Source organism: Neovison vison, chromosome 2 (assembly GCF_020171115.1).
Source record: "Neovison vison isolate M4711 chromosome 2, ASM_NN_V1, whole genome shotgun sequence".
In the NCBI taxonomy this organism is placed as follows: Eukaryota; Metazoa; Chordata; class Mammalia; order Carnivora; family Mustelidae; genus Neogale; species Neogale vison.
Window position 1 is genome coordinate 65,511,482 of NC_058092.1, and position 14,867 is coordinate 65,526,348.

General features: G+C 37.3%; 1 protein-coding gene across 1 annotated transcript in view; it reads left to right on the top strand.

The window, feature by feature from the left end:
- The window catches only part of MIGA1 (mitoguardin 1), a 92,405-nt gene that overhangs the window by 52,210 nt on the left and 25,328 nt on the right, over nucleotides 1-14,867 (top strand). The window contains exon 8 of the mRNA XM_044238505.1: nucleotides 6,348-6,448. Within this exon, the coding sequence (XP_044094440.1) occupies nucleotides 6,348-6,448 (101 nt within the window). The remainder of the gene's footprint in view (nucleotides 1-6,347; nucleotides 6,449-14,867) is intronic.

Here is a 14,867-nt window from a genome sequence, read left to right on the forward strand (position 1 = left end):
ACAAGATTAGATAGGGTGAACAGAAATTATGGAAAGTTTTGAAAACCAGGTGAGGTGCCATTGAAGATTTTGATTGGAAAATGGCTTTTTTGTTTGTTTTGTTTTGTTTTTGTTCCAGTAAAGCATTCTTGTGGATAATTAGGCTATTCCTGCCTAACAGTTGGACATAGCAAATATAATAGCCTGTGAAAGCATTTAGCAGAATGCTGTGGGCACTAGTATTAGTCACTCAAAAAATGTGAGTTAAGTCTGAATCCTGTAAAGGACTCGTAAACTCTTTGCACAGAGATAAGATATGAGACAGGAATGCTCGTACAGTACTGTCTGATAGAAATATAATGTGAATGACAAATGTAACTTTAAATTTTTCAGTAGGCCCACAAAAAAGTGAAATGAAAGAGGTGAAATTAATTTTTAAAATATTTTTTCTTAAACCTAATTTATATTAATAAGATTTTATATATTTTGGTACAAAGCCTTCAAAGTCTGTTGTGTATTTTACACTTAATGCACATCTCAGTTCTGACTAGCCACATTTCATGTGCTCAGTAGATCCACGTGGCTAGCACGTACTGCATAGGACACGACAGCTCCATAATTTCATAGCATGGAATCCCATGTCACATGACCTTTTTTGAATCCTGCCATTCCATTTCTTAACTGCGTGAGTGTGGACCATCCCTTAACATTTCTATACATTAGCTTCTTAATATATAAAACGAAAAAAAAAATAGTAGCTATCTCAAAGGATTAGTGTGAGAATTATGAGATAACGTATGTAAGGCATGTAACTTGGTTTCTGGCAAGTAGTAAGTGCAAAATAAATGTCTGTTGGTTTCATCACACTCTTGTTGTCATTAAATAGCCAGCATTGCTTAGTTTTCCATGTCTTCTTCCTGCGAATAGTTGATTATCCCCACCGAAACATTCCCACTTAAAATTCTAAACCAATCAATCACTAAAAAGCAAAGAAATACGGATAAGCCAAGAGGAAAAAAGTGGGAGTGGTATCTTCATGGCATTCGAGTCTCCCACAACTACTGGTATTCCACTATGGGGTACAATAAATTATTTTCAATTTGCTTTTATACTTAACAAACTCATTGGATATTTTGACTTTTTGAACTTAGCATCAGTATAAGTATTCCCTGTATCAGGGAATAAAATTTATGTCCAATAATTTATAGCTTTACTTCCAACACTGCGGTAGTTCATTGTCTTTTCTGCTCTCAGCCATTTGGGAGCAAGATATATATAGATACATTGTTTTCTTTCCTTCTATGTAAACCCTTAAGAGGAAAGTGTACAAAACAAAGCATAGTGATATATTCCACTCTCTTGTGTAACTATCATGTAGATAAAAAAATAATGCATTGCAGGGGAGCCTGGGTGGCTCAGTGGGTTAAGCATCTGAACTCGAAGTCCTGGGATTGAGCTCTGCATCAGGCTTCCTGCTAGTGGAGAGTCTGCATCTCCCTCTCCCTTTGCCCCTCCCCCTAGGGGTTCATGCTTTCTCTTTTTCTTTCTTTCATTTAAATAAGTAAAATCATGAAAAAAAAACAAAAACAAAAACAGAAAACAAACTTGGGATGCCTGGGTGGGTCAGTGGGTTAAGCTGCTGCCTTCAGCTCAGGTCATGATCCCAGGGTCCTGGGATCCCAGGGTCATGATCGGGCTCCTTGCTCAGCAGGGAGCCTGCCTGCCTCTCCGCCTCTGCCCGCCTCTCTGCCTGCTTGTGTGCTTTCTCTCTCTCTTTCTGACAAATAAATAAATAAATAAATAAAATCTTTTTAAAAAATAAAATTAAAATTAAAAAAAATAAAAAACACTTTAAAAAATTAAACATTGCCAGGACACCTGGCTGGCTTGATCAGTGAAGCATGCAACTCTTGATCTCAGATTTGTGAGTTTGAGCCCCACATTGGATATAGAGACTAATTACAAAATAAAATCTTTGGGTCACCTGGGTGGGTCAGTCAGTTAAGTGGCTGCCTTCCACTCAGGTCATGATCCCAGGGTCTTGGGTTTGAGTCTTGCATTGGGCTCCCTACTCAGTAGGGAGTCTGTTTCTCCTCCCTCTGCTGTTCCCCTTTGCTTGTGCTCTCTCTGTCAAATAAATAAAATCTTTAAAAATAAAATAAAATCTTTTATTTATTTTTAAAGAATTTATCTATTAGAGAGAAGGCGTGTGAGAGAGAGAGAAGGAGTGCATGAGCGGGGGGAGGGGTAGAGAGAGGGGGAGAAGCAGACTCCCCACTGAGCAGAGAGTCCCACACAGGACTCAATCCCAGGACCCTGGGATCATGATATGAGCCAAAGGCAGAAGCTTAACTGACTGAGCCACGCAGGCACCCCAAAATAAAATCTTCCAAAAAAAAAAATAAATAAGGGTGCCTGGGTGGCTCAGTCGTTAAGCATCTGCCTTCTGCCCAGATGATGATCCCAGAATCCTGGGATCAAGCTGGGCTCCCTGCTCTGTGGGAGGCCTGCTTTTCCCTCTCCCACTCTGCCTGCTTGTGTTTCCTCTCTCTGTGTCAAATAAATAAATAAAATCTTTAAATAAATAAATAAATAAAACATTGACAACTCCCTAGAAGGTCCCCTTGTACCTGGTCCCAATCAACAACCCTCCCCCGTATACCTAAGACCACTCTCCTGACGCTCATATTAATTACCTCCTGGTTTTTCTTACAGTTTGACCAACTAAATGTAGTCCTGATCATTGCAGTTTAATTTTGCTTGTTTTGAATTTTATGTGAATGAAATCATACATATACTTGTTCACTCAACATTTGAGATTGATCCTTATTCTTGCATATAGCAGGAATTCATTCACTTTTATTGTTATATAATATTTCATTGTTTAAATATACCCCAGTTTGTGTATTGTGTGGTGATGGACAATTATGGTTTTCTTTCTAGTTTGGAGTTGTTATAAGCAGTGTTGTTACTGCCATTCTTTTCCATATATAACTATGTACTTCTGTAACAAGCGCCAAAGGATAGAATTGCTAATCATAGAGAATGCAGTCTTAAACTTTCAGAGACACTGCCAAACTCTCCAAAGTGTTTGTACTAACTGACATTTCTACTAGGGGTATGTAAGTTTCCATTGTTGTATATCCTTAACAAAAATAAGAATTGCCATTTTTTTCCAATTTATATTATTCTATGTGTAAAGATAACGTGGTGTTTGCTTTTCTTTGTTTTTTTTTTTTTTTTTTTTGCTAAGAAAAATTTGGTAAGATGTTTCTGAAAATACTGACTAACACGAAGCCATTAATTTTCAGTTTTCCATGCTGTCCCTGTCTTTCAGTATCACAAGCAAGAATTTATACTTTTTAGAATGAGTATTTTGTTTTAATTTTTTTAAATTTATTTATTTATTTATTTATTTGACAGAGACATAGCAAGAGAGGGAACGTAAGCAGAGGGAGTGGGAGAGAGAGAGAGCAGGCTCCCTGCTGATCAGGGAGCCCAATGCAGGGCTCAATCCCAGTACCCCGGGATCATGACCTGAGCTGAAGGCACACTCTTAACGCCTGAGCCACCCAGGTGCCCCTCGAACGAGTATTTTAATTTGATTCATGAAAGCAGGTAGTTTGAGATATTACTCAATATTCTTTCTTTATACTTTTTGTTTGCTTATCTAAAAAAATGTATTATTTCTGTTCATAATTTAAGCTGCCATTCCATGAGTCATAACAATTAATGAAATAAGAGGTATGGTCTCTGGTTTCCAAAATCAGATTTAATGAATAAATCTTTCCACCAGTGCCTCTGAGCCATTTTTTTCTTGTTAGGTTTTTTCTTTTCTTTTTTTTTTTTTTTTTTGAGTAAAGTACTAGCTGATTACTGTTGAGTGAAGTAAAACAGACTTTTACCAGCTCATGGGTAATGTCTGAAAGGTAGAGTGACATAAGATAAATGTCTGTGTTCCACGCTGAAAATAGCAGAAGTTATGTGGAACCAAGATTTAACTTAATTGACTCGTAATTTAATCCTGGTTTAAAAGTGGTCTGGCCTAATGAAAATTGTACTGTGATTTCATTTTGCACAATTAATACTAACAATGGAAAAATAAGAAGGTAAAGGGTTAAAAGTTGTAAATGACAGTTTCAATTTTGTAAACGATTTATCAAAGTTTGTGCATTTTTTAAAATCACGTGTGTACTGAAAGAACATAATGGGTATTTTTCTGGATAATCGAATGTCCAGAAATACCAATCTTACAGCTATTTATAAGCATAAAGCCAATTATGTTGTTTAGTTCTCAAGTTCAATGAAAAATTTAAATTTTTAAAAGAAAGTGTGTTTTTGAAAACAATAATTTAATTTCTGATTTTTTTCCATTAATAGTCATTTAGTAGTAGAAGGATTTTAAGCTGTGAAGTTAAGTACTTTTAAAAGGATTGATTTTACTTTCATCTGGAAACAGTTATAACTTAAACTTGGGAGATAAGTGGTTAAATTGTGAAATGTAGGCCCCCTAAATATAAAGTAGGAAAAAAAAATATCTGTATGGTTATTTTCAATATCTAAAAGGAATGAACTTTGTACCAGTTATGGCTCCTTTGCTTTTCTGCTTGGCTTACAGTTTGAAATATAAATTGGTTACAAAACTTGAATTTAAACTAAATAGTTTGCATTAAAAAAAAACACTCTATATTTCCTTTATAGAATCACGAATGTCCGTGTTTTGTGGTACTTGAGGGTTTTGAATAAGACTTGGAAAATTTCTGGTAAAGATAATGAACTTTATTTTGGGAAAAATGATGGAATACAAGTTTGGATGAATGAAAGCCAGAGAGATTCCTGGTTCCTTTTTTTTTTTTTTTAAGATTTTATTTATTTATCAGAGAGAGAGAGGGAAAGAGAGCGAGCACAGGCAGACAGAATGGCAGGCAGAGGCAGAGGGGGAAGCAGGCTCCCTGCTGAGCAAGGAGCCCGATGTGGGACTCGATCCCAGAACCCTGGGACCATGACCTGAGCCGAAGGCAGATGCTTAACCAACTGAGCCACCCAGGCGTCCCTCCTGGTTCCTTTTTAAAGAAGATAAAATATCTGACAAATTTAGCAGAATGAGGATCACTAAGAAATATTAGTATATAGTTTGTTCTTTGCTTTTTCATACTTGTGATAAATTTTAAAAGATACCAGTTTGCTACAATGTAGACACATATGTAAGCAAGTTCAGTAATTATTTGAAAATTCAATGTTAACAGATTCCTGATGATAGTATGTAAAGATATTGATACCCCATTCAGAATGCTGCATATGTTAATATGTAGACTGTCTTGGCATGGCCAGATAAAATATTTGCCAAAGTATTTAAACTTTTTCAACTCCTGTAATCATTGGATGGTTATATTTGACCCTTAGGTAGCCAAAGGAAATATCAAAGTCCTAGCTCTGATTGTTTTTGTTATTTATAAAAAAATATATAAAATGTATATATAAACATAAATAAACATTATACTTATATTTTAATTATATATTTGAGAGAGAGAGAAAACAAGGAGAGGGAGAGGGTGAGGGAATCCACCGTGGACTCCCTGCTGACTTGGGTTGCCATCCTAGGACCCTGGGATCATGACCTGAGCTGAAACCAGGGGTCAGCTGCTTAACCAGTGGAACCAGCCAGGTGCCGCTAGAGATAGATACCTTCTTGAATTGTTTTAACTGATCAGTTTATCAGAAATGACTGGCTAGACAACACTTCATGTTAATATTCATTTAATATGAATGAACCTACTTGTTCTCACAGTTTGGCTAAGGTAACTTGCAACTGATTTGCTCTGTTCCGGAATGTTTTTGTATATGCTGATTTTACAATGTATGGCAGATAATCTAACTCTAGTTATATACCAGTTTAAATTATTACCTGTCCAAAACCTTGTTAAATCTGATACTAAGTTTAATCCCTTTTTAAAGTAAAAGTCTGGGGTGCCTGGGTGGCTCAGTGGGTTAAAGCCTCTGCCTTTGGCTCAGGTCATGGTCCTGGGATCGAGCCCCGCATCTGGCTCTCTGCTCAGTGGGGAGCCTGCTTCCCCCTCTCTCTGTCAAATAAATAAATAAAATCTTTAAAAAAATAAAATGAACTAAAAGTCTGCTTTATATTACTTTCTCCTCTGCTTGGCAGTGTTTCAGAATCAGTTGAACAATGAATACACTTCGAGAATCTTATGAGATTATGTCCCATTGGTTTGTACTTACTGTTTTTCTTTTAGGTTGCAGTCTAAAGATAGAAAGAAGGAGGGAGGAAGGAAGGAAGGAGGAAAGACCTACTATAAAATTTCAGTGACAAGGAATATCAATTTCTTAACTTTTCTTTTTTTACTTTTAAGATAAAGATACAGATACCACCATGAAGGGGAATGTGGATGAATTTGGCTTGCGAGACTCCTTGAGCGTTGCATCAACTGATTCCTTTGCTTCAGCCGCAGAGGTAGGACAGTGTGTTCCCAGGGAGAATTTCTCATTCTTTTTCACCCAGAGAGTACAGTTTTGCCACTGTGTTGTAATCTAGTAGCCATTTATATAGTATTTACTATGGGGTAGATAACCAGGTTATGATGATTGTAACATGTACATGAGTTTGCACAGGAACTTATGGTCTTTTCAGAGAGGTGAACGTGTAAACACATACTTCAGACGTACACTGTCATATACTGTGGATTATGGGTAAGGCATATAAATATCTTAATGTAAAGTAATATCTTACATCGGGACTCTTAAAAAAATGTTTTGAGGGGCGCCCAGGTGGCTCAGTGGGTTGGGCCTCTCCTTCGGCTCAGGTCATGATCCCAGGGTCCTGGATCGAGCCCCGCATTGGGCTCTCTGCTCCACAGGGAGCCTGCTTCTCCTTCTCCCTCTGCTTGCCTCTCTGCTTACTTGTGATCTCTCTCTGTCAAATAAATAAATAAAATCTTTTAAAAATATTTTGATTCCTTAGCTTAGAAATTATACTTCTAGATTTTTTTTTGAAGATTTTATTTATTTATTTGACAGAGAAATCACAGAGGCAGAGAGGCAGGCAGAGAGAGGGGGAAGCAGGCTCCCTGATGAGCAGAGAGTCTGATGCAGGGCTCGATCCCCAGGACCCTGGGATCATGACCTAAGCCAAAGGCAGAGGCTTTAACCCACTGAGCGACCCAGGTGCCCCTAGATATATTTTTTTAAAGATTATTTATTAGAGAACACTCAGTGGAGAGGGCAGAGGGAGAGGGAGAGAAAAACAAGCAGACTCCATGCTGAGCAAGTGGGACTCTGTCTCATGATCCTCAGATCAGAATCTGAGCAGAAACCAAAAAGAGTCAGTCAACTGATTGTGCCACCAAGGTGCCCCTAGGTATTTCTTTCCAGAAGGTGATCAGATTCAAAGATATACATATAAAAATAATCACTATGGCATTTTAACAGTAAGGAAAATCTGGAAATAGTCTAATGCCAAATTATGGTGCATACATACTTTGAAATATTGTAGTGCTGAAAACACGTTTCCATTTATTTTTTTATTTTTTAAATATTTATTTTTTTATTTGACAGAGAGAGACACAGTGAGAGAGGGAACACAAGCAGGGGGAGTGGGAGAGGGAGAAGAAACAGGCTTCCCACCGAGCTGGGAGCCCAATGTGGGGGTCAATCCCAGGACCCTGGGATCATGACCTGAGCCGAAAGCAGCCACTTAACGAGTGAGCCACCCAGGTGCCCCATCCATTTATTTTTAATGACATGGGAGTATTTGTTAAATGAAAAGTATAGTATATAAAGCTTTATATAGAGAGTGTGATTGTAATTTTGTGATAAAAAAACAGAAAAGAGGTGCCTGGGTGGCTCAGTGGGTTAAAACCTCTTCCTTCGGCTCAGGTCTCAGGGTCCTGGGATCGAGCCCTGCATCAGGCTCTCTGCTTAGCAGGGAGCCTGCTTCTCTTTCTCTGCCTGTCTCTCCACCTGCTTGTGATCTCTGTCTGTCAAATAAATAAATAAAATCTTAAAAAACAAAACAAAACCATAAAGCCCAGAAAACTATGTATGTAGTATATTGTGTAAGTATTTAGGCAAAGAAAAAAAGTCTAGATATAAATACACCATTGTGTAAACAATGGTGATCAATGAATTATAAATTTATGGGTTATTTGTTTTCTACTAAGATTTAAATTTTGTATCTAAAGAGAATGTTTACAGTGTGCTTGTCTTTTTATAATTTTTTTCTACTTAAAATAGCTTTTAAAATCACATATGCCCAATTTTTCTTAGGATAACGTTATTTTTATGGTAAATTTTGGATATTAATGCTTTTTTCATATAAGTAGAATCACACATCTGCAATTCATGCTGTAGTGTAGAAAGCTTTAATATTCTAATACCTTGTACCCTAAGCTTTGATTTCTGCTTTTTTAATTTTAATTTTATTACTTTTTAAAGATTAAAAAAAAATTATTAGGGAGTGCAAGAGAGAGTGTGGTGGAGGGCAGAGGGAGAGAGAAAATCGCAGGCCAGCTCCATGCTGAGTGCAGAGCCCTGTGTGGGGTTCCATCCCAGGACCCTGAGACCATGATCCAAGCCAAAATCAAGAAGCTGATGATCAACCAGCTGAGCCACCCAGGCACCCACTGTCTTTGTTAAAGCTGTACTGATCATAATCTTTTATCTTCTCAAGATTTTTCTTTATATGTATATGTATATTTTTGTTGTTGCTTACTGTAGCATCTTCTGAAATGTTTGCATTTTCCCTTGTATTTTTATATTTGTAAGTTTGCAATAGATAAAATATTTTACAGAAAAGATATTCTCTTCCCTTTTACTATTTGATACAGACAGCTTTATCTTTCTGTTCTTTTTTAACATTTTCCCCAGCTTTATTGAGATATAATTGATATATGTGTATAAATTTAAGGTGTGCGATGTGATAATTTGCTACATATATATAGTGAATAATTATCATAGTAAGATTAATTAATATGTCCATCACCTCACAGGATTATGCGTATATGGAGGGGGTGAGAATGTTCATATTTACTCTCTTAGCAACTTTCAAGTATGTAATACAGTATTGTTAACTATAGTTGCCATGCTGTGCAATAGATACCCAGGATTTCTTTGTCCTCTAACTGGAAGCTTGTATGTACCCTTTGACCAACATCTCCCCACTTCCCTCACTCAGTCTCTGGCAACTGCCATTCTACTCTTTGTTTCTATGGATTTGGTCTTTTCAAAAAGATTTCACATGTGAAATCTGTATTTGTCTTTCTCTGACTTACTTCACTTAGCATAATGCCTTTGAGGTCCATCCATATTGTTGTAAATGACAGGATTTCCTTATTTATCATGGGTGAATAATATACACACACCCCCACATATTCATACACACACACACACCCATATATACACTACATCTTCTTTATATGTTTATTTGTAATTGGACATTTAGGTTATTTCTTTATATTGGCTATTGTGAATAATGCTGCCATGAACATGGCATATCTCACAATAGTGACTTCGTTTCCTTTGGATATATACCCACAAGTGGGATTGCTCAGATTATATGGTAGTTCTGTTTTAATTTTTGAGCAACTTCTGTATTGTTTTCCATAGTAGCTATACCAGTTTATATTTCCATCAACAGTACACCAGCGTTCCCTATTATCCTTGTCCAGACCAGTATTTGTTATTTCTTGTCTTTTTGATGATAGCCCATTCTAATAGATGTGAGGTGAAATCTTATTGTGGTTTTGATTTGTATTTCCCTGATTAGTGATGTTGAGCACATTTTTATGTACCTGTTGGCTATTTGTGTCTTGTTTGGAAAAATGTCTACGCAGGTCTCTGTCCATTTTTTTAATTGGATTTTTCCGTTACTCAGTTCTGTGGGTTCCTTATGTATTTTTGGATATTAACTCCTTATCAAATAGATAGTTTACAGATATTTTCTCCCATTCGGTAAGTTACCTTTTCATTTTACTGATTGTTTCTTTTGCTCAACAGAAAGTTTTCAGTTTGATGTAGTCCCACTTACTTATTTTTGCTTTTATTGCTTGTGATTTGGTGTTCTATCCAAAATACCATTGTCAAGACTAGTGTCAAAGAGCTTTTCCTTGTTATCTTTTAGCAGATACATGGTTTCAGGTTTTATGTTTAAGTCTTTTTCTTTTTTTTTTTTTAAGTAGGCTCCATGCCCAGTGTGGAGCCCAGTGTGAGGCTTGAAATCACAACCCTGAAATCAAGACCTGACCTGAGATGAAGGGTGGGAGGCTTACCCAGTTGAGCCACCCAGGCACCCCTTACTTTTAAGTCTTTAGTTCATTTTGAGCTAATTTTCTGAGTGGTGTAAGATAAGTGTTCAATTCATTCTTCTGCATGTGATTATCCAATTATCCCATCACTGTTTATTGAAGACTATTGTTTTCTCATTGAGTATTCTTGGGTCTCTTGTAAAATATTGGTGAGCCTAATATACAAGGGTTTATTTTTAGGCTCTTGATTCTGTTATGCTGTTTTATGTGCCTGTTTTTATGCCAGTACTATACTGTGTAATTACTACAGCTTTGTAGTGTAGTTTGAAACCGGAAAGTGTGATGCCTCCAGTATTGTTCTTTCTCAGGATCACTTTGGCTCCTTGGGATCTTTTGTGGTTCCACACAAATTTTAAGATTGTTTTTTCTATTTCTGTGAAGAATGCCACTGTAATTTTGATAGAGATCACAACAAATCTAAAATGGGACGCCTGGGTGGCTCAGTTGGTTAAGCAGCTGCCTTCGGCTCAGGTCATGATCCCAGCATCCTGGGATCGAGTCCCACTTCGGGCTCCTTGCTCTGCAGGGAGCCTGCTTCTCCCTCTGACTCTGCCTGCCACTCTCTCTGCTTGTGCTCGCACTCGCTCTACCTCTCTCTCTGATAAATAAATAAATAAAAACAAAATCTTTAAAATGGCTTTATGGATTTTAACGATATTAAATCTTTAGATCCATGAACATGAAGATAATTTAACTTCAAGTGACAAGATACTTTCACTTATTTATTCACATTAGTTTCTTCATCAAAGTTTTCAGTGTACAGATTTTCACCTCCTTGGTTAAATTTTTTAAAAAGATTGTATTTATTTATTTGACAGAGCACAAGCAGGGGGAGCAGCAGAGGGAGAGGGAGAAGCAGGCTCCCCACTGAGCAAGGGGTGAGGGGCTCCCAGGACACTGGGATCATGATTCAAGGTGAAAGCAGATGCTAATTACGCCACCCAGCACCCCTCCTTGGTTAAATTTATTCCTAAGTATTTTATTCTTTTTATTACTTTCTAATGGGGTTGTTAATTTCTCCCTCTCTTTTTCTAAAATTTATATTAGTTTCAGATATACAATATAGTGATTCAACAATTCTATACATTTGAACCATTTTGTTTTCATTTTCATTTGTCTCCATATAATTTTTGATTTCGTCTTTGGTTTCTTAGTTGAGCCATTCATTGTTTAGTAGCGTGTTACTTTACCTCTGCGTATATTTGTGTTACTTTTGCATTTTTTCTTCCTTTCTTTTTTTTTTCTGGATTTTTTTAAAAAGCTTTTATTTATTTGACAGCGAGAGAGAGATCACAAATAGGAAGAGCACCGGGCAGAGAGAGAGGGGGAAGCAGCCTCCCTGCTGAGCAGAGAGGCCGATGCGGGTCTCTATCCTAGGACCCCGAGATCATGACCTGAGCCAAAGGCAGAGGCTTAACTCACTGAGCCACCCAGGCGCCCCTTCCTAGATCTTTTTCTTATTGTTGATTTCTAGTTTCAGAACATTGTGGTTGGAAAAAATGTATGTTATGACTGATTTTTTTAAAATTTGTTGAAACAGGCTTATTTTGTGACCTAATATGTGATCTGTTCTGGAGAATGTTCATGTGTACTTGGAAAGAATATACATTCTTCTGTTTTAGGATGGAACATTCTGAATATATCTGTTAGATCCATCTTTTCCAATGTGTTATTGAAAGTCACTGTTTCCTTGTTTACTTTTTGGATCATCTATCCATTGATGTAAGTGGAGTGTTAAAGTTTCCTACTGTTATTATATTACTATTGATCACTTCATTTATGTTTGTTATTAGCTGCTTTTTATATCTGGGTGCTCCCATGTTAGGTGCATAAAAATTTACTTATTGTTTTATCTTCTTTCTGAGTTGTTCCCTTTATGATTATATAGTGTCTTTCTTTTTTTCTTCTAACAATCTTTGTTTTAAAGTCTATTTCGTTGGGGTGCCTGGGTAGCACAGTCAGTTAAGCATTTGACTCTGGTTTTGCCTCAGGTCCTGATCTCAGGATCATGAGATTGAAACTCCCTCTTGGCTCCCATGCTCAGCACAGAGTCTGTTTGAGATTCTCATTCCCTCTCCCTCTTCCCCTTCTGCTCATGCTCTCTCTCTCTCTCTCTCTCTCTCTAAAATAAATAAATAATTCTTTTAGGGCACCTGGGTGGCTCAGTGGGTTAAAGCCTCTGCCTTAGGCTCAGGTCACAATCCCAGGGTCCTGCGATCGAGCCCCGCGTCGGGCTCTCTGCTCAGTAGGGAGCCTGCTTCCCCCTCTCTCTGCCTGCCTCTCTGCCTACTTGTGATTTCTCTGTCAAATAAATAAATAAATAAAATCTTAAAAATATATATTAAAAAATAATAAAATAAATAAATAATTCTTTTAAAGTCCATTTTTTCTGGGGCACCTGACTGGCTTAGTCAGTAGAGCATATGATTCTTGATTCCAGGGTCATGAGTTCAAACCCCCCTTTGGGCTTAGAACTTACTTTAAAAAAAATAGAGTCAGTTTTGTCCAGTGGAAGTATTGCTTGCCTGGCTTTTTTCCCACTGCCCTTTGCATGATAAATAGCTCCTCCATCCATTCACTTTCAACCTGACTGTATTTTTTGGTCTGAAATGAGTCTCTTATAGGCAGCATATAGATGGGTCTTGCTTTTTTTATCCATCTTGTCACCCTGCATAAGTATGTAGTTACTGCCATTTTGTTACTTACTTTATGGTTGTTTTGGTAGTACTTCTCTGTTCCTTTCTTCTTTTCCTCTTTTCTCTCATGGATTGCTGGTTTTATGTAGTGATATACTTGGATTCTATTCTCTATTTTTTTACTTATGTATTTCTGGTTTTTGATTTGTAGTTACTGTTAGTTTTGTAATCACATCTTATGCATATAGTAGTCTATATTAAGTTGATGGTCACTAAATTTTGAACCCATTCTTCTCTTTCCCCAGCATTTTAGGCATAGGGTTATATCATAGGTTATATCCTTTTTTTTTGCGAATCCCTTGACTGGTTTTTATAGGCATATTTATTTTTACTGTTTTTGTGTTCCCTGCTTTTCTTTTCTTTTTTTTTTTTTTTTTAAGATTTTATTTATTTGACAGATCACAAGTAGGCAGAGAGGCAGGCAGAGAGAGAGAGGAAGAAGCAGGCTCCCTGCTAAGCAGAGAGCCTGATGCAGGGGGGCTCGATCCCAGGACCCTGAGATCATGACCCAAGCCAAAGGCAGAGGCTTTAACCCACTGAGTCACCCATACGCCCCCTACTTTTCTTATTCCTGCATATGGTCTTTCCACTCAAAGAGTCCCCTTTAACATTTCTTGTATGGCTGAGTTATGGTTATGAATTCTTTTAACTTTTGTTTGTCTGGGAACTCTTTATCTCCTATTCTGAATGATACCCTTACTGGATAGATTATTCTTGGTTCCAGGTTTTTTTCTTTTTCTTTTTTTTTTCCTTCAGCACTTTGAATATATCATGGCACTCCCTCTGGCATGCAGAGTTTCTGGTGAAAAATCAGCTGATAGTCTTATGGGGTTTCCCTTGTATATAACTTTCATTTCCTTTTGCTGCTTTAAAAATTCTCTCTTTATCTCTAGTTTTTGCCATTTTAATTACTGTGTACTTGGTTTGGGCCTCCTTGAGAAGATCTTATTGGGGATCTCTGTGCCTCCTGGATCTGGATGTTTGTTTCCTTCCCCAGATTCAGGAAGTTTTCAGCTATTATTTCTTCAAACACATTTATGCATTGTCTGCCCCCTTTTTTCTTTCTCCTTCTGGGATCCTTATAATGTAAATGTTATTATGCTTTATGGTGTTGCCAAGTTTCCCTTGTCTATTTTCATTTATTTTTATTATTTTTTCTCTCCTATTCAGCTTGATGGCTTTCCATTATTCTGTCTTCCAGGTCATTAATTTGTTCTTCTGCTTCCTCTAGTCTAGTATTTATTCCATTTGCTGTATTTTTAGTTTCAGTTACTTCGTTCTTCATCTCTGATTTTTTGTTTTGTTTTGTTTTCTCTTCGTTGAGGGTCTCAGTGAGGTCCTCCATTCTTTTTCAAGTCCAGTGAGTATCTTTATGGCCATTACTTTAAATTCTCTTTCAGGCATATTACTTACCTCCATTTTGTTTAGCTCACTTGCTGTGATTTTGTCTTGTTCTTTCATTTGGAATATATTCCTCTGTGTCCTCATTTTGTCTAATTCTCTGCATATATTTTTATATCTAAGTCAGCTTTCTCTTTTGCCCTTAAAAATAGTAAGCTTATGAAAAAGAGGTCCAATGTCCTACATTACAGTGTCCCCTGTTCACTAGAACCTGCTTCAGGTGTGTCTCCTATGTGTGTTGCATGTGCCCTGCTGATGTGGCTGAGCCACTGTTGCCTTCAGTCCAGTTGTCTGAAGTGGCTCTCTTTGCCTGTTGTGGGCAGGGGGTGGTCCCTGTGTTTTTAGTGGGCCAGTTTGGGGCTGCCTTGGGCTTGAGTTGAGTCAGACCATGCATATGTCAGAGATGCAGTAGCACCAAACTGCAGGATACTTTCCCTGTCCCCCAAGAAGCTTTCACTTTGGGGCAGGTCCTGTG